General features: G+C 49.2%; 2 protein-coding genes across 5 annotated transcripts in view; both read right to left on the bottom strand.

Moving 5' to 3' along the window:
- Positions 1-474: 474 nt before the first annotated feature.
- NDST2 (N-deacetylase and N-sulfotransferase 2) lies at positions 475-5916 on the bottom strand (the record flags this gene model as incomplete). 2 transcript variants are annotated; one of them, XM_084246280.1, is made up of 13 exons in its annotated part: positions 4892-5916; positions 4613-4700; positions 4138-4292; positions 3765-3950; positions 2836-2964; positions 2522-2704; positions 2332-2428; positions 1857-1980; positions 1563-1737; positions 1211-1381; positions 993-1102; positions 691-793; positions 475-600 (listed from the first exon to the last, which is right to left on the bottom strand). In XM_084246280.1, the coding sequence occupies exons 1-13, from the start codon at positions 5894-5896 to the stop codon at positions 475-477; spliced, it is 2652 nt and encodes an 883-aa protein (XP_084102406.1). In that variant the 5' UTR covers positions 5897-5916. The 2 variants fall into 2 exon arrangements, with proteins under 2 accessions (XP_084102406.1, XP_084102407.1); XM_084246281.1 differs by lacking the exon at positions 475-600 and having other exon boundaries at positions 732-793; positions 1030-1102.
- A 4932-nt stretch (positions 5917-10848) lies between these two features.
- CAMK2G (calcium/calmodulin dependent protein kinase II gamma) overlaps positions 10849-24453 on the bottom strand; it is a gene marked incomplete at both ends in the record, with an annotated part of 53743 nt that continues 40138 nt past the window's right edge. The window contains 9 exons of one of the 3 annotated variants that reach the window (XM_084245368.1): positions 10849-11404; positions 11889-12133; positions 13540-13634; positions 13941-14016; positions 15951-16064; positions 17251-17299; positions 19029-19073; positions 20207-20275; positions 22686-22718. In XM_084245368.1, coding sequence (XP_084101494.1) covers positions 11901-12133; positions 13540-13634; positions 13941-14016; positions 15951-16064; positions 17251-17299; positions 19029-19073; positions 20207-20275; positions 22686-22718 — 714 coding nt within the window. Of the gene's footprint in view, positions 11405-11888; positions 12134-13539; positions 13635-13940; positions 14017-15950; positions 16065-17250; positions 17300-19028; positions 19074-20206; positions 20276-22685; positions 22719-24453 lie in introns of those variants that run through there. The other 2 variants (XM_084245369.1, XM_084245370.1) reach the window with 2 other exon arrangements.

Here is a 24453-nt window from a genome sequence, read left to right as displayed (position 1 = left end):
ATTAAGGACATTTCTAGCCCACAGCTAGAGCTCATACTCAGCTCGATGAGCCACTGTCCGACCTCATCCCCATTCAATGTGAATGACATTAGGGAGGCCGGGCCACAGGTAGATCCCATTGATTCCACAGCAAGGGGTCCCTCCCGGAGCCAGGTATAGATAGACACAATGCTGGGGATGAAGAGGGAAATCAATGGATTAATACAATCCTCTATATGCTGCCTGGACCCTCGCCTTCCAAGATCATGGGTCAAAGGTGCCTAGTACCATGATGAGGGATATCAAGGGAAGTCCCTTTATTAGACCCCAGAGCTATGGGAAAGGGATGCCCTTCCCTTCTCAGCCATCCCAGGCCTTTGGGTCACTGAGGTAGAAGGGGAAGGGGCCAGGCCACTAATCCCCCTTGTGGGTCCTGCTTTGAGCCTGCCCCTTATAGAAGCAGGGGGGCTTTTGCTGGTACAGGAGACTGGGACATCAGCCCAGACTGGAATGCTGTAGTTCTTCCCGAAGCCATGAGGGCACTGGCTGTCCTAGCCGACTCAGCAGCTTTGACAGCTCCAAATTGTGGTTCCGGAAAAAATCCGTAAGGAAAAGGCGGGACTGATAGGAAAAAATAAAGGCAGAAATGGTAAGGAATAGGACACAGAATCAGACCACATCAGTGAATATCCTGCCCCAGGCTTTACTTACCTCAGTGTCCATATCTGGGTATCTCCGGCCTTTGCTCTTGCCTAGACAGCGAGTCTTGCCACCTTCAAGTCCCTGGCACCAGAAACCCTTATCTTCATCAAATCTGCTCAACAGGAAAAGGCCATTAGGTAGCAAAGAGATAAGAAATTCAAGTCCCATAAATGTCCACTACTTCTCCCAACCCATAGGGACATGTCTCTTCTGGCAAGACAGGGTAAATTCACGTGTCTTACAAAGAGCTGTGGTTAACCTGCTATTCCATTTCCCCTGAGTTCTCTACCCTCTGGGTCATGCTCTCCCACCTGAGGGTCCGTGTGTAGTTCAGAAAGGGTGTGATGCCCAGGAACTTCTGGATACTTTCCATTGAGACAACTGGGTTGGTACGCAGCTCTTGCCCGTCCACAATCAGCAACTAAAGGGACAGGGATGTGGTTCCCTTTGTATCCCTTTTAAAAGCCTCTGGGCTGAAAGGAAGAGGAAGGGGATAGGGTCCCAAATGTGGGCTATCGGGGAAGTGTACCTGTCCAGAGGGGTAGTAAGTCAGCCAGCGTTGTAAGTGTGTGGAATAATAGCCTGGGACAAGACAGCGATTCTGCAGAGAACGAAGTGCCAGAGGTGCCTGGGAAGAGGCTGAAATCACCTGGTAGAAGGTATAGTTCAGAGCAACTGGGTCTCCATGTGCTCGCTGATGCTGCAAGAACAAGAGAAAGGGGACGGACTGGTTATCTGATGTAATTATTCTGCCCTTACCCTTGGTCTGGCATAAGCACCCTTCCCTAAGGACTAGTTTAGTTTTTCTGTTATCATTCCTTTCTCCAGTAGTCACCACCTCCCTCTCTTAAGCCCTAAAACGTCCCTAGCTTCACGCTCACCTGGTACCAGGAGTATGCCCTATCAACAGGGTTGGTAAGCACAGTGATGATCTTGGCTCGCGGAAGGAGGGCAGCCCCCCGCCGTGGTACAACCTCTGAGTCGAAATAGTTGGCACTCTTTTCAAATAGGAAGTCAGTGCTGGCATTGGAAGGGACAGGGAAGAAATCCATGTACCTAGGAAGTAGCACAGGGTTAAGGCAGATAATTTACAGCATGACCCTGCTGGTAGAAACTGGTATTTTGGGGGAACGGGAATGTTCCTCTGATAATCACTCCAAGGGTCCCAATCTCACCAGTCAATACCCTTGTGGTAATTAGGGCCGCTGAAGAACTGAATCTCCTCAAAGGTGGTGGGGCTAGGGAAGTTGCTAGTTACAGCTGGGTGCAGGCTGAGGAAGAAGTGAACTGCTGTGGTTCCTAAATGGAAGAGAAAAATTCAGACCATTGTGGGAGAGAAGGAAGCTTAACAACATGAGTTTGAATGAGGAGAGAAAACAATTATTCTGGGTAGTAAAATCCCCTTTAGCCAACCAGAACAAGCTAGGAAAGTCTGAGAGGCCCAGGGGAGGGTTAAAATAGCATTTTCAGATTTGACTGTGCATCACAGTCACTTGTGGATCTTTAAAAAACACATTGTATAAAAAAATACACTATCAATTGATTCTGATAAAAGTTAAGAATCATAGGTGGCTATGAGAAAGGAGTGTGTTAGCCAAAGAACCCTTTGGGTTTAAGGCAAAGCAAGAGAATTTGGCTAAGGGGATTCACCTGTCTTCTGGGGTCCCACAATGAGGAACTTGGGGAGACGATCACAGGTTTTCTCCTTAGACCAGATATCTTTGTGCCTCTTGTCATCACAGGGATTCTGAAGGTGAGGCCAAAAATTAGGTAAGGCCTAATTTTTCCTTTAACTTTCCACCCCCGTCATATCTCTGGAAAGCCTGAGTTCCACCCATACCTGCCAGAGGGGGCTTCGCTCTTGAGGGAAGAGTTCAAAGTACTTTTGTGCAAGAGGGACAGGAGGAAGTGTCTGTAGGCGCAGTCTCGTCCAGCACTGGAGAAAGCGCACCAGGCTCTCAAAGGTGTACAGACCCAGTCGATCATTTCCATAATTGGACAGATGGGTCATAAAGATGCTGATCTACAAGGGGGTGTCTGCATGTTAGATTTAGACTGCCTCTCCCACCCCAGAATCAGGCTTGGTGTGCAAAAGTCCCAGCCTGCAAATACTTTGGATTTCCAGTCTTCTAGCCCTTCCTTTCAGCGCCATACCGGATTAAGCAGCACGGTCAGAAAAAGCTCTCCACCTCGAATGCTCCGGTCTAATTCATGTGAACCTCCGGGATACTCATTATAGAAGATTGTGTGAGTGAAGAGGCCACATGTCTGCCGTGGCAGCACCTGGAGGGAAGAGACAAGGATTGATAAGATTTGAAAAGCAGAATAAGAAGCAGATGAAGGACAAAAGTCCTGAGGCACAACAGGATTCCCTGGGTATATAGAGGAATCAGTCTGAAATTATAATAAAAAAGCTCTTGCTATGTACATTATCATTTTTCACCTCTCAACCTCTGGCCATGTGGATAAACTTGGATTGGCAGTTGACAAGACAAAGGTCAATGCAGTTTGGAGGTTTTCTTTTTCTTTTGCGTAGAACTGAGGTGTAGACCAGAGGTGCTGGCGATGAAAGGATTCATCAGAGACAGAGTGGGAAGTACAACAGTGGAGTTACTGAAATACACTGCTAAGGGAAGCAGCAGGGGAGACAGGAGAGGTCTGCTGCACCCTATGTGGGTCAGCTCCCTGGACGGGGATCGAACTCAGGCTATAGCAGTGACAGAGCAAAGACAGTAGGGGGCTTGGATTTCTTTCTTTTTTTTTTTTTAAAGATTTATTTATTTATACACACAAGAACTGGGGTACAGGCCAGAAGGCATAGGGGTGAGAGGACCCACCAGAGACAGAGTGGGCAACAGAAAAGGCAGAACGACTGAAACACACTGCCAAGAGAAGCAGCAGGTGAGACAGGAGAGGTCTGGTGCGCCATGTGGGTTGCTCCCTGGCAGGGGATTGAACCCATGCTGTAGTCGCTGTGGGTAGCCTCATAGGCTGCGTCCCAACTCCTTGCACCACCAGGGAGGCCCCCTGGAGGATTTCTTAATGTGAGAGTTTGATTCAAGAGAATATTGGGAGACCCTCACCATAATGCCATTGTGAATGAAGCCACGGCGGTAGCGGGCAGGGCGGAGGTGTGGATATTCCTCAGTGCTTGTCACCTGGATGCCCCACACAGATTTCCAGGCCTCATAGAGTTGTGTGTGGATGGGGTATACGCCTGAGTGGTGGGGGGCCACAGCATACCCCAGATCTGTGGGAATCCCATGTTCCTGGGAATGGTACAGACTCTCATCAGGACTTGGTGAGGTTTGGGGAGTAGAGGGTAAAGATTGGGGGGAGGGGGCGCAGAATACATCCATAGAAAAAGTGGTAGGGTAGGGAAAAGGTACCTCATTAGGGGAAGGTTGAAAGCATTATCTCTGGGAAAAATAAGAGGAAGAGATTCAAGGGTCTCACCAGAGCAAACTGTTTGTTGAGCCTCATCTGATCAGCTAGCACGGAGCGATTGTGGAACAGGTGTGGCTGCATGTGGCTCCACATGTGAGGGAACCACCAGAACTCTTTGCGGTACTTCAGCAGCATGTCGTCCCCTGCATCCTCCTCCTCTGTCCCTATGACCACACACTGACCACTGACCACAGCCAGTCAGCCTCTGTGCCCTCCTTTGTTCCATAAAACCACCAACCAACCACCTTTCATCCTTGGGACAGTGCTGACCTCTATCCACTTAAAACTGTCTTATTTGCCCCATTGCTAACTTGCCCTCCAGCCACCCATGCTAACCTATATTCATACCCACTGTTAGCTCTGCACGGCAGTTTGGTCACAAAACTAGCCCTTTTTCACCAATTTGTCTGCCAAGGAAGATGGACAGTGAAGGGATGGATTAAACTGAGATCGATATGCTGAAGGAGCAAGGGAATAAGCTCACCAGTATGATAGAACTTGCCCGAGAAGCCCAAGTTGAAGGTGAAGTTGGGTATTAAGGTCCTGAGTTTGTTCTGGGTGGTCAACAGAGCCTGGGGAGATTAGCAGGGACAAGAAATCAGGAGAGAGCAAACTAAGGAGGAGAAAAATGAGAAGTGCTCTTCCTGCCTGGAAAGGACAGGGAATGTACCTATGACAAGCCAAGAATCAAAAAAAGCGAATGTGATATAGGACAGAGCTTGAAACAGCTTCTAAAGAAATTTGAGTCAGGAAAAAGACTGACCTCAACATCAGCCACCTTCATGCGGGTACCTTCCTTGCCCACAAAGATGTCATCGATGTCTACCAAGATGTAGCGATCAAGGTCCAGGCAGAGGCGCTTACCAGTGAGGTATGCAACAGCATCAACAAAAACAAGCTTGTGGAGCCAGAAGGAAAGGCCATGACCAAAGAGCACCCTCTGGATGCCATCATGGAGCCCCAGATCCTGTACCACAGTGGGAAGCCGGGCCCGGCGAGTCACAGGTCCTGGCACAGGGGTTTCGGCTGGCCGAAGGCTAGCAAGAAGCACTGGTTCATATGTGCTATGATTGGACTGGAAGATGGTCCAGTCATCACCAGGCAGTGGCCCAGGTTCCATGCGGCTGGGGCGGGTGAGATGTAGTAGCGGGGCAGAAGGATTCACTTGGTAGTCCCGGAGCCCCAAGTTTGAGTGTAGAAAAAGGGGAAAGCCTTTGAGCTGGGCACTCAGCAGACTATGCTCATGAGCTCGGAAAAAACCAATGATGCCCACACCATACTCCACACAGTACTGGTCTAGCAGTTCCCGACTCCCAGGATCCAGGTTGACATACTTGAGCAGATTCTCATAAATGACCAAGACGTAGCGGCCACGGGTATGATCAGTCAACATGGGCATGTCCCCTCGGCCAGGTGCCAGTTCAGTGCTATAACGAAAACGACTCGACTCCAAGATAGCCACAATTTCCTGCCCCAGCTGTGAATATGCACTCTCCACGAACACAAGGACCACGGGTTCAGTTCGAGCTGTCTCTGGAGGCCTGGGGGGCCGGGGTTGAACTGGAGAGCGTGCAGGGCCAGGGCCAGTTGCCCCACCACTGCTGCAATCTCCCATGGGCAGGGGCAAGGGTTCCTTGGCCTTAGGGCTGGTAGACACGTAGTAAGCCAGGAAGCCCATGGAGATCAGACTGAAAGCAATCAGCAGCAGTATGAGGCGGTGCAGTTCCAGCTGCCGAGCTGGGCGTACCACCTTCCACAGCTTGAGCATGGCGGGGAAGGAGGTAGGAGTGGGGGAACACCTCAGGGGATGAGAGGCAGGAGTTCTATAGGCTGGAGCTCTTTTGGGAGGGTGGAATGATAGGAAAATAGGAGAAAGGGATTCCCTCAGGGTCAGTTCCCTGAAGAGGTGGAGACAAGTCCTTTAGTATAGGGTAGGGGAGGTAAAGGGGAGAATAGGGGCAACTGGACAGAGTCCATTGGTATCAGGTCACCATGGCCTCTGGCCCATGGCTTCAGGATGCAAATCTAACCAGGTTCTATCCTTGGTCCTGGCTGGGCTCCTCACATCAAAGGTCAGTAAAGTTCATAATCTCTGCCCCCACTATCTGTAAAACAGAATTCAATGGGTTACTTTCCCCCCTTGAAACTGCATCATTAAGCCATTCCCCCCTTTACCCATCTCTCTTACCTCCTGCTCACAGGATGATCTGTTCTCCAAAAAAAGCTCCTGTAGAAGAATAGCACAAATCTGAGTATTATACCTTAGTTTCAGTTTGTTCCCTTTCTTTAGAATACTGTCTAAATTCTTCTCTTTGACCTACGTTCAGATTTGGAGCCATAAACTCAGAGTTAAAAGGGAACAGATCTTTGACGAGGTCAAAAAGCCAAGGACTGAAAAGTGAACCTGCTCTGAAAGGAGTTCCCAGCCTGTAACTGAGCAGCTGGTGAGCCAGCAGGAGCTCTGTTCTTCCTGTGAGGAAGGGAGAGAAAATCTCACAAGTCCTATGCTCTAACGAAATATCAGATAAGAGGAAACTCATGAGCCTGATAATCTTTCGCATCAATCGAAACCAACATCACAGGCTAACAACATCACAGTACTAACGAACTTGCAGTCTGGTGGACACTGGTGGGGGAATTAAAAAGGAAGAAGAGCCGGGCGTGGTGGCGCGCGCCTGTAGTCCCAGCTACTCGGGAGGCTGAGGCTGGAGGATCGCTTGAGCCCAGGAGTTCTGGGCTGCAGTGCGCTATGCCGATCGGGTGTCCGCACTAAGTTCGGCATCAATATGGTGACCTCCCGGGAGCGGGGGACCACCAGGTTGCCTAAGGAGGGGTGAACCGGCCCAGGTCGGAAACGGAGCAGGTCAAAACTCCCGTGCTGATCAGTAGTGGGATCGCGCCTGTGAATAGCCACTGCACTCCAGCCTGGGCAACATAGCGAGACCCCGTCTCTTTAAAAAAAAAAAAAAAAAGGAAGAAGAAATGGTGCTAGTCAATTGTTCCGTTAGCTTCCAATTCCAGAACTTAGGATTCTTTTCTCCAATACTTGTGAAAATTTTCCCATTTCTTTCACCTCACCTGTGTCAGTGTCAGGAGAGGTGATAAAAATGTAAGCCAGGGCAGGGCACATCACTGACACCTGAGAAAAGCCAGAAAGCTGAGCAGGAATTTTTCTCTAGCCACTCTAGTTCTCCTTCCCAACTTAGCCTAGGTAGGATAGTACCTCCACCCCAAATAGTTCAGAAGTCTTGAGCTAGCCTTGAGAGACATAAGGGATAGTCATTATAAACACAGAGCTTGCTGAGCTGGATGACAGAGCAACTGGAACTTAAGTTGTACCTAACCAATAACAGAGACAGGGCAGTGTGATCAGAAAACAGTTTTAAGAGAGCTAATTTTGGAGATTTTTTTCTTAAATGGATTACTTCTGCATGCTTAAATGTTCTCCGTACCTTAGCCACTCCTATTAAGGCCAGTGGCTGGCAATCCCTCTCTGTCACTCACTCCCATACACACACACACACACACACACACACACACACACACACACACAGATAATGAGACATCACTGAGAGGAAGTAGAAACTCAGGGCGTATTACCCATAATGTTAAGAATAATATACTTAACATTTATTGGGTGCATACGCTTTGCCAGATATTCTTCTAAGACCTTCACGTGTATTCAATGCTTACACAGGCCCTAAGAAGTAGATAACTACTATTATTGCTATTACTATCCCCGTTTCACATATGAGTAATTTGAGGCTCAGTAACTTGCCCAGGATCAGACAGCTCTGTCAGTGGAGGAACTCGGATTCAAAGTCGGGCCTGTGAAACTCCACAGCTAGTGCTCTTAACCACTGCATCTTAGCTTCATATCTAGAAAAAGCAACGATTTTTAAGGAAGGAGAGATGAGGAACCTGTCGGGGTAGGGTATGGTGGGATGAGAAATACTTCAGTAGGCACAGGTCGGAGGAGCGCTGCGTGTGGGGGGCAGTGGGAGTTTTCTGAGGGAGAAACCCAAGAGGTCATCCAGGTGTGGCTGGGAGAGAGCAACAGTGATGGAAACTGGACAAGGACTAGTTGGAGGGCCCCGCGGAGGGCCCAACGCTGGGAGACAAGCAGCGCAGATGCTGGGGGAGGAGGGGGTTCAAGTAGAGACACGGGTACAGAGGGCTGGGATACTGGGAGTCTGAGGAGGGGAAACAAGGGGTCACAGGTGGACATGAAGAGAGCACCGGGTGTGCAGCATTACAGGGAAAAGCGCAAGGGACGCGCTGAAGATGTCTGGGGTGACATCGAGGAAGGCTCCAGGGTGGGAGAGTCCCAGGAGGAGGAGCCCCGCGCTGAGGGGACGAGCGGAGGGGAATGAAGAAACTAGCAGGGAGGCTAGCGGCCGAGACGCCGTGCGGGAGGCGCGCTGGGCCGCAACGAGGGGCCTCCGGGGACGACCCTGTGGGCACTTATGGTGGCAGCACGGCGGGGAAGTCTGTGAGGGAAGGAACTGCGGCCGACCGTGGGCAGGGGTCACAGTCTGCGCGTGGGGGGGTTTCTCCCCAAGGGCGGCTCACCCGGCGGATTGGGCGGCGTCTCCGCTGTCCCCGGGCACCGCCGCGTCCCGGGGCTGCCCGGCTTCCCAGCTCTCGGGGCCTCCGGCCGCGTCGCGGAGGCTCCGCCATCTCCGAGCGAACGCTCTGCCGCAGCCGGGCCCAACCACCGCTCCCACCGCGGGGGGGGGCCGGCGCGCTCCGGCCCGGGGCGCCCTGTCGGGGCTCGCCACCCCCGGCCCGACAGCTGCCCGGCGGAGGTGCGGGGCAGCCGAACGACCCTCCGTCGTATTGAGGCGCGCTGCGGTCTCCGACCCGGCGGGTCCGCACCCGGCCCGCAGAGGTGCACCCCCACCTTCCCGCCCGGTGGCACAGTCTGGCGAGCGTCCGACGCCGCGGCTCCCCGGGCAGGGGCGGGCCGCGGGTAGGGGCTCGTCCACTGAGCCCTGCGGAGGGGGAGCCGGGCAGGCCCACTGGCGGACGGGGGTGTGGGCGGGGCGACCCCTGTCGCTGGTAGGGCCCGGGGGTGGGTGAGAGACCCCTAGTCGATCCCCCAAGGGCGCAAATCTTTCCTCCCCACCCCAAACTGGCCTCAGCAGTCCTTTGGACTGGTTGGAGGCTGATCAGTTATTTTTATTCTAAAACGGGCTCAAAAGGAGCGAGAGAAGGTCTATTTCTCCATCTGAGTCCTGGTAACCTAGGGTGCTAAGTCTTAGCGCCTCCAACAGCAGTAACACAATGGACTGTTTAAAGGTTATTTTATTAAATATCTTCAGTTCAAGGTTTCATTGTAACAAAGCTATGAAGGGACTACTGACATTCGGAACAAACACTATTTTTAAATTATTTCTATGTCATCATGCAAAAATTCTGCATCAAATGCTTTCCATTTCCTGTTTAAAAGGTGATTTTTTTTTTTTCAATAGTCTATTGTCTATAGATGCTGACATTAGCCCCAGAAGGAATAAGAATGCTAAGAAGTGGGGCTGGAGCAGCCATATGAAGCTATGGGTCTTAATGAACTCTAAGACCATTTGTCTTCAAGCCAGCAAAACCAAACCCTGTGGTGAAGGTGTCTGCGTGCTGGTACTGCAGGCTGCAGGGCAGGAAAGGGCTAGGGCCCAGGGGCTGGGGCATGCATGAGGTGCTCAGAGGAGCCTGGCTAAATCCAAGCACCAGCACCTGTGGATCTGCTCTCTTCTCAGCTGTCTCCAAGGTAAAACTGTTGCTATGCCTCTTCTTCCAGCTTCTGTGCCTCCTGAAAATCCAGGGAGCTGAGGTCTACCCACCTTTCCCCTAAAAGTGCAGATAAACCTACACAGTTACTTTGGAGAAACCAAGGCCATGACCACTTGCTCCTCCATTATTTTTTCTGCTATCTGCTTAGAGTATAGATCTTTCTCTCCTGGATTGGAACTCCTTGAGCACATAGAGGGACAATGAATGTAGAAGCCCTGGCTCTGGACACCTCTTTTTGGGTACATGCAGGCGTGAGGGGTGATGCCCATGCAGATTGTCCAGCAGTAAGTCTATACTTCAGTTTGTCAGTAAAGAGGCCTCTTTAAAGAGGATATGTCCTCTTCTTACCAGAACATTCAGATCAATCTCTAAGACAGGAAAAAAACGATGGACATGCAGCAAGGGAAGAGTAAAGAGAGGCAGCCCTGAGGGCAGCCTGAATGCATAGAAACAACCATCCACTCTTAATCCCACTGCCTCACTCCTCCCATCCCACAAGGGCACTTGGCAGAGGGCCCAGGCCCAGATGAGGGTCAGCACGGGGACCACCATCATGAAAAGGCAAGACAAAGATGGTCCAAATCAGCACAGAAACAGAATTGGTAGCAAGGGGAGCCCTGACCAGGGCCTAGCTCTCTCCTTGCTAAGTTATAAGAAAACAGACACAAAGCAAAGCAGCAACCCCTCCCCCTTCCCAGCTGCAGGGATTGGGTCTAAATATCAGGGCCCACGTGCATTGTGCATCCTATAGAAATGGATGAGTGCATGTCAGACTTAACAAGAGGTTTCTTATCGGTTTTGTAGCGGACGCACTTCTGCAGCACCAATTCTCTTCCCTTCTACATTAAATGAACAGTACAGCAATGTCCAGGCCCTCAGTTCTGAGGCCACTGTCTCAGCTGCCTCCATAGCAGCTGAGAGCTCTGCGTTCTCTCTTAAGTAGGTTTGATGGCCACGATGGTCTCATGAGCCTCATTCCAGGTGCCTATGCAAGTTCTGAAGAAGTCTATTCCCAGATCTGGGGCAGGCAGGTCACTTCAGGGGCTGCAATCACATCATGGCCCCCAAAGTTCTGTCAGAGTTCTTGCCTGGTCCCCCTGAGTCCAAAGAGGCCAGAGGCTGAGGCTCACCTCTTCGGGGCTGGTGGGTGAGCCCGCTGCTCATGCCAGGATGGGCGTCACATAAACTCCTGCCTTCTTGCCAGCCCAAGGGCTATCGGTGGTTTTAAAACGCATCATGGTATGGATTCCATTTTTTTAAAAACAATCTTTTTTTCTTTTTTTTTTTAAATGTAAAAAACACCTCGGTACAGCAGAGACAGACACGAAGGGCGGGCGGGAGGGCTGCATGCAGGGGCGTGCATTGGCTGCTGCCGCTTTGTAATTTAATTGTTTTAAACCTCAAACGAACAGGACTGCCGCTGTCACTCAGGCCCTCCAGAGCCACTGGCTGCGAAGGTTCAACCTCCGGCTGAGATCTCCTAATGCCCCTGTCAAACAGGACACACGTGGTAACAAAACAGAGGACAATAAGCACACAGATGAGTTCCAGGGCCTTAAACACACTACATATGTGGCCAAGTATGCCTGAAAACCTGCAGGATGGGGAAGAAGCTAGTACTTAAATATAACATTGCCTCACATTTGCAGAGCACTTACTGAGTGCTTAACTTCTAAGTATCTTACTTAATCCTCACAACTCCATGAGGTAGGCACAACTCCTTTTTGACAGCTCAGGAAACTATAGCTCAGGGAAAGGAAGTAACCTATCCATGGTCACCCAACTAAGATTCATAGGGCTGGACCCAAGTCTGTCTGGCTTTAGAGCATAACTTATTGCCACCACACTGTACCTAGCCTGTGCCATTCCTCTAGGATGGCCCATACCTCCCCACCCTAGTGCCACCACTCAACCTCTTCTTCCTCCTCTGACCCCACTTGTCCCAGCCCCTCCATCGCCCCCACCAAGTGCACCTGTGGCTGAGCTCACTGCAGCGGTGCAGCAGGGGCCCCTGAGCAGTGATAGTGGACATTGAGCCACTTGCCATCCCGGCGATGCCAGACCCTGGTTTCCTCTGACTGGCTGGTGCGAGGCCGACCCTGCCCATCGATGTACTGTGTGAGGCGGATGTAGGCGATGCAAGCTGCGTCTTCCCCAATCACATGGACGTGCGGGTTCAGGATGGTAGTGTGGATGGGCTTGCTGTTCTTGGATAGAACTGCAGGGGGCAAGGTGGGGTAATTAAGAGGGCATCATGCCTGGGCACTGGCATTCTCCTCCCAGTCTGCACTTCCAGGTCTTACCCTCTTTCTAACTTCCATTATGGGAGTCTCCAAGCCCCCATATACCTTCCAGAGGCCAGGAAGCCCCATCATATTAGTCTCAGTATCCAAAAGGAAGAGAAAGGTGAAAGATGATAATATCAGCTACTCTTTTAGTCACATACTGGTGGGAATTTTCACGTGTAAGATTTGTTGCTTCACAGTATTTTCTTTGTTTTGTAATAAGGAAATAGGCTCAAAGAGGTTAAGTAATTTGACCAAATCACACAACATTTGAACTCAGGACCATCTTGACTCTTAACTAAAGCTTATGGTCTTTCTACTCTGTCAGTCTGAGGTTTACACAAAGGCTGCCTTGTGATAAAAAAAAAAAAAAAAAGGCACCAAAGTTAAAACATAATCACCAAAGCACAAGCTCAGGATATTCCTAGTTTCCGGGATCTTCTGGTGGGGCGAGATGGAGGGGGAAAGTCAAAGAATTTGAATTGCCATTATCAGCAAACATTGCAAATTATGTGGTTGTTATTAAGATTCACATTTTAGTTCAATTCAAATGTTAGGGCCTTCATGAGACAGTCCCTAGAGCACCTATAAACTCTGGACTTGCTTCTGGCTAACAGAATTACTTAAACAGTCTTGGGTTTAAAATTGGAGCTGTGAGACGCAGAGGATGGGTAGTAAATAGAGAAAACAGTGACAAGATAAAACTCAGGGCAGGATGAAAAAGTTCCAGGATAAAAGTGGGAAAGAAAAACAAACAGACAAAACAAAAGGAGGAGAGTTTCAGAGTAGAGAGAAAGATGGGAAATAATGATTCAGCTTCTTATCCTCTGGGATTTCTACCAACTGTCCAGAGTGTACACGCCCCAGGCAGGACTCTTGTCTCCCTCAATATTCAGGAAGACTCTAACCACAACTTGCAATCTCACACATCACCCAAGGTGCCCTGTTACTGACTTGTCTATTCTTACCCAGGCTTTAATCTCCTCTATTGTGAAACCTGTAGATACATAGCTTCATTATTACTGGCTGAGATCATCTCAATTTGATCTCAAATGTCTTGGAAAGTGGTGAGGCTTAACGTAAACTTAAAGTGACTCTGTGGTGTCCTGCATGCCATAAAATCTGCTACAAAATGAAGGAGTGCATGGGCTCTGGAACAGGGTATCTGAAGGTGCCAGTTTAAGACCATTGTCAGGGCATAAAAAGGAAGCACATAAACCAAAGTGCAGCAGGCAGGTCAAATAAGGAAAAGCCGGCAACTGGGAAGAGATGAGTAGGGACAGAGGCAAAGGGGGTAAGGGGGCAGGCAGGAGTATATCAGCAGCACGAACCCACTCACGATTCTCAAAGTAAAACTTATGGAAGTCCATTCCCTCCACGAGGTTACCAAGGGCCTCAGGCTCAAAGGAAGTGAGGCCTGGATCACAAATCTTCCTGTAGAAATAAAAAGCAGGCTGTCAGTCTTCTATAGGAGTCACTTGTCTTTCTGCCTCATATGGCATTTGTTCTGCAGCAGCAGGTTAGCAGTGAGCAAGACCTGACAAGAGGGGTAAGACTGTAGGGCCCTGCCTTTCACCCCACTGCAAGGACACCATAGGCTGGCTCAATCATAGGTACCAGTCTAGGGGCCTGGTGTTTAGCACAGACACTGTTCAAGGCCCAGCCTTTCCTTTTTCCCCGTGTCGTACCTTTAGAAAGGGAAGGCCAACTTGGATCTCAAGGACAGGGGTTTCTACTCACGTGTAGGCCTCAAAGTCCCCATTGTTGATGGCCTCAATCAGCTGTTCTGTGATCTTAATGATTTCCTGTTTTCGCACTGCAGGGGGAAAAAAATCCAGCAATTTACCTGCATGGGACAAGGAAGCTCCCTTGGGTGATGGAGAGTGATGGAGAACCCTCCCCAATCCTTCAGAGAATTCCCTGTGATCTCTTTGACAAAGAGAGCCCTCTTCTCTGTCTTTAAGCCCCCTGCAAGAAGAATGAGCCTACCTTTCTCTCCACCTCCCCTCTGTTCCCTGTAGAGATAATGACCCGCTCCTTCTGAAGTTCCCCCATTAGTTCTGATTCTCTAGCCTTCCTCACTCTCCATCAAGAACCAGCATGTAAAATACTTGTTTTTAATAACTAAGGAGCCTGGCAGGTCATGAATACTTGGCTCAGAGTCTGTGTATCTCATCCCTAGCAGGTTTAGCCTCTGTAAGAAACATCTCCTAATACGGCTGTTTCTACCACCCACTTACTTCTCTCACCTGAAGGGGCTCAGTCAGGTCTTAATAGCATTCCCTCCCAGCCCCAACCTTAATCTTCACTCAGTGGTCCAGAACATAGTCCTGGGTAGCAGCCAGTCTGAGAGCAGAATGTAGGTAGGATGAACAAAGGCCTAGGATGGATACTTATTTCTCCTTATGCTACTCATCTCTTCCACAGGGTTCTTCTGGGATAAAGGATCTTGAACTATCAACCATCTCACCAGAGAGATGGCTCTGTTTACCCTGAACAAGCTCTAAATTTCCTATCAGCTCTCATGCTAGGATGTGTTCCATGGAAAAATCACGACAAGGTCCAGATAGATAAGCAGGCAGATATGGTACCCTCAGAGCCTCTCCACAGCTACCCCACCTCAAGCCATGTTACCTGGTGACATCCCTCATTCAAGGGCAGCTCACTTACAGGGAGCACCACTATTAGCAGTAGTTGCCAGGTAAAGGGGGAAGGTTCAGATTGATCTTGCACTAACCCTGACCCTAACCCTCCCCAGGCTGGTACACAAGCCTTTCCTCACAGGAGCGAGAGGCTACAAGACAAATGTGAACATCAGACTAGCACAACCAAGGGGCACAGCTGGGAAAGGGTAGTGCAGTCAAAGGTACAACTGGGATGGAGTCCCATAGCCATCAGCACCATCAGGGGGTCAGGTGAGTAAGTGACAAATTAGGGGAACGAACGAGTTCTATTCACTTTCTACAGGCAAGCAGGTATATGTAAGCGCACACACACCCCCCCACACACACACCCTCTCCAACCTCACCAAACCCATCTATAGGACCTGACTGGGGCCCTATGGGTGAAGAGTATTGTGTTCAGAAACTCGAAAAGGATGGATGGTAGGAGAAAAAGCAGCAGACAGAGGGATCCTCTACACAGACACAATTATAAATATAAATAGGAGATAAAAAGTTAACACAGCAAGGCATCCCATTAAGACATTCTACAATTTTGTTGTCATCACTATACTATGGGTGGATGCCATTTTATCCCCACTTTACTGATAAGGAAACTAAGGTTCTGAGAGGTCACACATTTTTGAAGGTAATGTAACTGGGATTTAAACTCAGGTCTGTCTCATCCCAAGCTCCATTATCTTAATATATTATGCAGAGCCTTAGGAAATAGGAAACATGGTTTCTCAGCTATTGAAATTTCACTGTTACCCACCCCCACCCCCATGTCTTGACTTCTGACTCTGCCTTTCTACTTGGCTGAGGCAAGGTCCACTGCATATCCCAGTGTCTTTCTACAAATTGCCTCCATGCCATGTTCTTCCACCCACTCTTCTTGTGTGTCTTTGGGCCTTGGCCCCTGCCTGATACTAACAGTGCCTCCAATCAGCTCCCTGACCCAGCAGAGCCTGAGCTCCTGAAGGCTATTAAGATGGACAGCTAGGCTGGGCTGTAGCTCTGGGGGCATCCCTGAGGGGCTTCAGGATGAGCCAGGGAGATGGAAGCCAGAATGTGCCTCCCTCACACTTACTGGCTGAGGAGCAGAGAGAAGGCTGGGGCTGCATGCCTGCAGAGGGGGCTGTTCTGTCCCGGGAGCTCCGTCCTTCAGGCACCGAGCTGCCATTCCCAGTGCGGAGCGGGGCAGCTAGCCAGCCAGGGCAGGGCAGGGCAAGGCAGAGCAGCCAAAACAAACAGAACAAGGCAGGTGAGCGAGCAAGCCGGTCAGGACCCGAGGCCGTGGCACTGCACAGATGGGGCGAGGCAACTCCTCAGGCTGCTGTGGACACTGGACCACATCCCAGGCTGCTGCCTCTGCCAGAGAGGCCTCCCAGCCAGAGCCTCAGGAAGGTGCACAGTCCTGGGCTTGTGGCTTCCAGAGGAGCCTACAAACAGCTTGCACAAGAACCCCTGCTCCTGGAAAAACTGTTTTTTAGGGGGCTAGGGTACAAGGTCAAGTGCGCAGCAGAGAAGGAGCCACTTACTCTGCTAGCATCAGCAGAAGTGAACTGATCTGACCTTAATCCCAACAGCCCTGGAGGTACTGCTTTTTCCACCCTTTATGTTAGTGCTTTCTATTTTTTGGTTCCTGAAGTTTTGGCTCCCCCTTATTGCCCACGAGCACGAATCTCTCAGTTCTGTCCTACAAAATTCCTCCATCTTTTCTGAGAGTCTGGTCTAAAGTCATTTACTACAGACAGAGGAAGCAATTCCAGGAGGCCAAACCAAAGAGCAAGACAGAGATTCCCAGTGGTCTGGCCTGCCAGGCCCTCCCACATCCCCGGCCCTATGGTCAGGCCCCAGGGTAGGCTGGTGGTCCTCACAGGGCCACTGTGACATGCCAAATGTGGTTCTGACCCTGTCATTCATCCAAGGCTTTGTGTTGCGAGTGACCAACTAATCCAATGTGCCTAGGAAAGTCCCAGTTTTAAAACCAAAAGTTCCACATTCTAGGAAAGTTGGAATGATTGGTCATCCTATCTAATGACTCATGACATTTATGGGCTACTTCGTGCAGGGATTCAAGATGCCCCTGTTCTGGGATGTCACATTATCAGCAACAGAAACAGTTCTCTGAGCCCTGGCTCAGGAAAAGCTTTGGTTTAGCTCTTCCAAACTTGTAGATTAGAGAATAGAAGTCTCTTGTTTAGCCCAGGAATACCAGACAGGGGCCTGAGATCTTGGTCCATGGAGAGTAGCTTTTAAGCTGAGCACTCTCCAAGGATACAAGAAAACACCCATCTCACTTTTGGGGCAAATACAGTAGGAGTCTCACTGGAGCCACGGTATCTGGGACTGCTGGAGTAACTTCCCTATCAAGGGCCAGTACATACCTTTGAGTTCTTCATCTTCTGTGGTGGTATTGCAGCTCTCTGTGGACCCCTGAGGACAAAAAGAACAAGTTTCTATAAATCAAGCCCTTAGAAACCAGAGAAGCACAGAAAAGCAGAGTATGTGCTCCTATAAGTGGTGCAAAGTGGAATCATAGAGCTTCTATTTCTACCCTTGTTGACTTTTACAAAACCCTGATTTCCCAACTACCTTCAAGAAATAGCACCATCGACTCAATGATAGGGGTTAAAACCTAGAGTCTGGGCCTCCCTGGTGGCGCAAGGGGCTAAGACGCAACCTATGAAGCTGTCTGCAGCCACTGCAGCATGAGTCCGATCTCCAGCCAGGGAGCAACCAACATGGTGAAGCAGACCTCTCCTGACTCGTCCGCTGCTCCCCTCAGCAGTGTATTTCAGTCAGTCTGCCTGTTCTGTTCCCCGCTCTGTCTCTGGTGAATCCTCTCATCCCCCGCACCTCTGGTCTATACCCCAGTTCTTGTATGCATAAATAAATCTTAAAAAAAAAAAAAAACAAACAAACCTTGAGTCAGCTTCTAGGTTTGATTCTAGGTTGATCCTTTTCTTTCTTTTTTCCCCTCATACGTAAATTAGCCAATGTAAAATCAAACCTGTTGGTTCTACCTCCAAAATAAATCTTTTGTCTTACCGCTTCTCTTCAAATGTAACACTACTTGATCCCAAGCTTCCAAGATCTCACCCTTACACTGAAATAGCTTCCTGGTCACCCTGCTTCCATGTTTGCCTCTTCCCTAAAGTTCTTGCCTATAACATGGCCAGGTTGACTTTCCAAAGTGTAAATCAGATTATATTATTTCCTTCCTAAAAACTTCCATTAGTCTGGTTGCTGCTGGAATAAAATGTGAACTCATAGATAGTCCTACAAAACAATTTATTTAATGCATACAAGAACTGGGGTGTAGGCCAGAGGTGTGGGGGAGGGGTGAGAAGATTCACCAGAGACAGAGTGGGGAGCAGAACAGGCAGATCTACTGAAATGCACTGCTGAGGGAAGCAGCAGGTGAGACAGAAGAGGTCTGCTGTGCCCCATTGTTTAGTTTTTAACTCAAGTATCACACCTCCTGAGGAAGGGCCTTCCCTGACCACTTAATTAAAGGTTGTGGTCTCTTTACCTTGCACATTTTCTCCACTGCACTTAACACTGCTGGATTTTATTATATTTACTTGGATTTTTGGTTTATTATCGGCTGCCTGGCGGCCCCCTCCCCCGTTAGCCCCATGAATGGGGATATTTTTTCTTGTCACCCCTGAAAACCAGAGCCATGGATGATTTGGGCTCAATCAGTATTTACTAATGATAGTAAAAGCAAGGAGGCAAGTCTACTAAGGACATAAAGGTATGAAGCAATGAAGGATGCTCAAGTGAGAGTCTGATTATACCTTGCTTCAGTTTTTCCAGCTAATGTTTTCTCTCATTTAAATTTTACAACTCAAAGAGGAGAATTCTATTATCATCTCTGATTTATAGATGAGAGGACAGGTGCAGAGTAACTTGTCAAGAGTAACTTGATAAGACTGACTTGTCAGGAGGCCGGGATTCAAACCCAGGCCAAATACAGTCACTAAGCTATAATGCTCTCTCTGGGAATGAGGGACAACAGGTAAACTATGCCACCCTAGACTCAGTAGCACCTTAGTTTTGAGATGCCTGTCAGTTGTTATCTGCAAAACCTTAGACCCCGTGACCCAGCTCATTTTTCTGCAGATTCAGAAAGTAGAATACAGGCTCAGGAGCCACTCACCTTGATTCCATCTGTAGCATTGTGCACCACGGTGGTTTGTGGCTCCTGTGAGAGAAGATGAAAATTATCCCCGGAACTGAGCACATACCTCTGCACTTCCCTAAAGAACCCCACCCCTGCAGCAACTTGACAGTCCCGATGATGCCCACTGAGGTCTGCCTACAAACCATCCCATAGGACAGTGTCCCAGGTAGCTCAGAAGCCCCAGATTTAGGGGCTAGCACTCGCTGGTGAGGAGAGGCCTGGCACTTAATGGAATCAGAGAGCTGTCTCTGATTCTGTTAGTTCTGAGTGTTCTTTTTTCATAGGGAAAGTATGCTGGAGGAGCTGCGAGGCTGTGGACACAGGCTGGGCCTTGCCAACAGTGTACATCAAAGGGTGTGTGGGAGGCAGGGAGAGTGGACTAAAGTCTCTCAGAAAGAGCCAGGATGCCCCTTCAGCAAGCTGAGGCCAGAGAGCTGCCTGCTTTATCCACTTCTGCCTTCCCCAGAGTTTCTTTCCTATAGCACAACAGGTAGCATGAGGGTTTGCAAAAGGTAGAAGGAATAGCAGGCACAATTAGCACTCCCTCTCTCCCAACCATCCTCCCGGTTAACTCTCTAGTTAGCCACCACTAGCAGAGGAAGCTCTGAGAGCACACAGTGCCATTTGGATGAGCCCAGACAGAATTCAGGTAACCTGGGAAGCATGGGGCTCTCCAAGCACCCAGAGACCTCAGCGCCATCCAGAAGTGGGGAACCCCAGCCCTCCTTCCTGTTCATGGCTTTACAAAAGCGAGGCTGAGCCAGCTTTTACAAGGAGAGACTCCAAGACCTGATGTACAGATCCCAAGAAAGTTCCTACCCTCTCCTTTTTCAAGCAACTCACCTTCCCAGCCCCCACAACAGACCCATGGGGGGTCCAGCCTGGGGCTGGAAAGTTTAGCTGAGAGCCCTGATCACGCTTTCCCCAACAGCAAAAGAAGCAGGAGCAGCAGTTCTGCCATGCAGGAAGGAGCATGGCCAAGCGGGGCAATGAGGGGGAAGGGGCCTATAGGGCAATACACAAAGCAGCCTGCTCTACAGGGATCAGAAAGGAAAAGGAGCCAAGGAGGCCTGGGAGGGAGGGTAAGAAAAGGAAGCAGGGAGAAGCAGGAGGCAGCCAGGGGCAGGGGCGGAGAAGCCGTAGTCAGGAGGTACCATGGCCGTCTGCAAGGGCGCGGGCTCTTGGACTGGGTTTACGAGACTGTTTTTGTTGTTGCTCTGTGGCTGAGACAAGAAAACAGATGGTTTAGTTCCTCTAAAGTCACCAATGTCGCTTAGATTTGACTCCCAGACCTCCCTTGCCCCCTGGCCTGGCCTGGAGGAGGTAGGCCTGAGGTGGCCTCCATAACACTATGCAGATGGGAGCAATGGTTGGAGAGATGATTGGAGGAGTGGAGTATTTGGAAGAGTCCAGAAACTTCGCTCTGGAGACATCCTTAAGATAAGACCAGCCCAAAGATTTGTTTTTGTTTTTATTTTTTAAAGATTTATGTATGCATACAAGAACTAGGGTACAGGCCAGAGGTGTGGGGGGTGAGAGAATTCACCAGAGACAGAGTAGGGAGCAGAACAGGTGGATCTACTGAAATACACTGCTCAGGGGAGCAGCGAGCGAGACAGGAGAGATCTGCTATGCCATGTGGGTAGCTCCCTGACCGGGGATCGAACTCGTGCTGCAGTGGCTGCGGACAGCTTAATAGGTTGTGTCTTAACCCCTTGCGCCACCAGGGAGGCTCGCAAAAATTTGTTTTAAAGCACCTCTCCAGAAATCCTGCTTATGCCAGATGCAAAGTCATTGTATAATCATATTCCACCCAAAGAAAATTCAGGATCTTCTTTCCACTTTACAAGGGGAAAGGAAGGTGTATAAGAAAGTAGAACAAAACTGAGAAACTTTGGGTTCCCTATCTGTGGGCAGTCTCCTGCTGCCCTTTCAACCTGCCACTTGTATCTCCTTCCCCTTAAAAACCAACTTGAAGCCTGATCTGAAAAGAAGAGGAAGATGAAGACAAAGAAAACCTGGTATCCAGAGAGGAAAAGGGTGGATTTAACTGTGGACACAAAATGTATCTAATGACCCCAGAGAGCAGATACAGGGTCATATTTTTGCTTTTCTGCTTGACAAATCTTGCGTTTGATTGGCTGGGAATGAGGGCAGAGCCCCAAGGAGGGACAAGTGAATTCAGGTGGGGCTGTGGTTACAGTCCCAGAACCCTGTTCCCAGGCAAGAGTAGACTGCTCAGCAGGTCAATATTCCCAACAGCAACAGACCAGTGGGGTATCTCCCTTTCCTTCACAAAATTACATTGGGTGGCACAGCAAGGGTTGGGGGACGATGGTGAGGATAAAAAGAGGCCCATCTCCAGGATGTAGAGTCATACTGATGCTGCTCTCTGCCTCTTATAATCCTCTAACCAATGTACTCAGACTCACTGCGAGTCCCAGTGGGGCTGGGGGCCACTAAGGAGTGGCCTGACCACTGTGAACTCTTATAGGCAGAGGCCAAATGTTTGGCTGCCATCTCCGTGGAGGGTGCAATGAGGACACAGTGGCAGCTGGGACATACGTCTTCTCTCCTAGGATGCACCAAGAAAGTCTATCCAGAGTGTCCTTTTGCCTGGAGGTCTCTTTTATGGTCCCTTGGACTATACCTGAAGACATCTATCCCTAGTTTGTTGTCAAAGGCTGAGATGCTCCCAAACCCAGGGTTAGGCATGGAACCTCAAGCCAGGTACCAAGTGCTGAAAGACGCCACTGAACAATGCACGCTGGAAAAGATGTGTCCCAAGAGCAGTCATGATATTGTTTGAAACTCATGTAAGCTCTGCTCTCTTCCATACCATCCCTGGACCCGCCCTCCCCCCAAACAACAGAGCCCTCCTAGCTCAGTTGCTGACACTAACCTCTTTTCGGGGTTGATTGGAGAAGGCGGTCCTGCCCGCAAAGCCCAGCTGAAACAAAGACCCTCGCAGGAGGCAAGGACTTCAGAGTGCCCATAAAACCCGCCATATCTGCAGAGGGCTGGGATGTCACCCAGGTGGCCCCACCTCTGGCTTAATGGATGGTTTCATAATTACTCAGGCTGCTGTGTTCCCTTTGGTGCCCTGTATCCCACAAGAAAGAAGATGCATTCTTTATAGTCTTTCAGCTGTCCCCAGAGGGCTGGGTAGGCGGGATGGTACACTGGGCACAGCCCGCTAATGGGCACTTGCATGGGAAAAGGCCAGAGAGCGAGAACTCAACAGCTGTGAGCTTACAACCAGCTCCTCTGCCCACCGGCTGCCAGTTTGTAGGAAGTGACTGCTTGTGCCTCTGGACCCACAGTGAGTGAGGGTCTCTTCCTATGTTTGCCACCTAGCCCCGAATCCCTATCAGCTTCACTTCCTGCCCTGCTGGAGACAGTCCAAGCCTGCAGCAAGGGTGCCATACCACACATTCCAATGCCCAGTTTTTAGGCCACTGATTGACCTCGGGCAATGGCCCCGCCTGGCAGGACAGGCCACACCTGCCTACACAGCACAGACATGCAGTGAGGATGAGTGAAGCACACGCACATGGCAGAATGGGTTTGCGTGGCTGGCAGGCGGGTGCAGGCAGCATGGAGTGGGCAGATGGGTGGGCAGGCAAGGCTCACCATTAGGTGCACGCTGGAACTCGACTTCCTTTTCTGGACACACCACAGCAGAAAGGAAAGAGAAGGGGAAAGGAGGTAAGAAAAGAAGCACAGAGACTCTGCAAGTTAGTGCACCAGCGTGGGCCGTCTCAGGAGAAGAGTGCAAGAAGGAGACCTGAAGTCCAGCACCAGAAGGGTTAAAACAGCACCTAGACCATCAGGCACAAACACCCTCCAGACCCTGGGAGAAGACCTACATGGCTGTCAGGTTCACAAAAAGAGACAGTATATTGTGAGCTGTCTCAGCTTTGCTCAGAGAAAGCTCCTTAAGGAGACTAAAGTCGCAGGTCTATGTGACATTTTGCAAGTCTATACGTTTGACCTTATATAGCCAGCTCACCTGTAAGTTACTTGTTTGCTGTCATTAGGTTTGCCTGAAATTCAGGTGAGCAGCCCCCACACAAACAGCAAAAGCTACTCGCAGCCATCTTCAGCTTTAACAACATTTGACAACTGAACCTAGACTTTTTTTTTGCTGTACTCCTAAACTGCATTTCAGATAAAAATGTTGAGTTTTTGAAAATCATTTGCCAAACAGCCAAATTTTGGCTTCCCCTTCTTTCTTTGTATGGCCATGCCCCTTTATAAGATTTCACTGTTTTACTGGATTTTGCAATCAGTGGGATATGGAAAAATAGGAGTGTTGGTGATTAAGTGTTGTGATCATAAAGACACAAAGATATAAAACCACAGGAAATGCCGAAAGCAGTGATTCCTTAGCCTCCACCATATGCTCACAGACTTTATGTTTAAATGTGAAACAAGAGCAAAAATAAAGACACATGAAACACTGAAAATACACCTGAGAAGACTGTATCTAAAAAGTGAAAGGTAATTAAGAATTTTATAATTATCTAGCTGGGAGACAGAAGTCCCCTTGGACAAGGTCTGTCTCTTATTTGATTACTGCATGTTTAATACTGTTCAACAAACACTTATTGAGGGCTGTTCTAGGCACCGAGAACATGTCAGACAAATGTTCCTGCCTTCATGAGGTTGGTATTCTACCTCAGAAGATATTTTCAAGAATGTATTATATTTAAAAGAAGGTGATTACAAGTATTTAAAAGAATGGTTCACAATTTAGAATTAACTCTAAGGAAATAACCTAAGAAATAATTGACTTTTTTTGCATTAGCCTTTCATACATGTCCAAACATAAAATGAGATATTACTTCCAAAATTATTTCTCAAAAAGAGAAATTTGTCTTACAGTCATATTTACACTCATCCCATTATCCAACTACAGGGTTAAAACTGTGAAGGAAGGGTCATCTCTATTTATAGGGATAATCTCTGATAATCCCAAATGCCTAGCAAAATGCAAAAGTTAGCAAACACTCTATAAATGTTTGCTGAGTTGAACTGTTCGCTGATTCTGGTTTTTCCCCAGGCAGATCTGGGGAAATCTGAGCAGAACAGATTTCTAACTTGCCCAGAGTCATGTCAATGAAAGTTCTGTTCTTGTGATTTTCAGGGGCTTGTTGAAGGTTATTGCAAGTCACCTTCAACTGGACCATGTCTTGGGCAGAGCTCGTTCAGCGCCTGCTTCATCTCTAGGGAGTAAATTCCCAACTTTCTCTTAGCTAGTTTTCTTTTTCCTAAACTCTCCGCATGAAAACCTGAATCTTTTTCTACACAAGGGTTAGTTTCTATGTGCTAAGTGGAATTCTTTCAGTTCCTCTCTCCATCCTTTCATTTTGCCCTTAGCCATGCACAGCCAGGCTCC

Source organism: Talpa europaea (assembly GCF_964194135.1).
Source record: "Talpa europaea genome assembly, chromosome: 10".
Classification (NCBI taxonomy): Eukaryota; Metazoa; Chordata; class Mammalia; order Eulipotyphla; family Talpidae; genus Talpa; species Talpa europaea.
The sequence above is the reverse complement of the archived record's forward strand: the minus strand, read 5'-3'. Positions and strand labels throughout refer to the sequence as shown.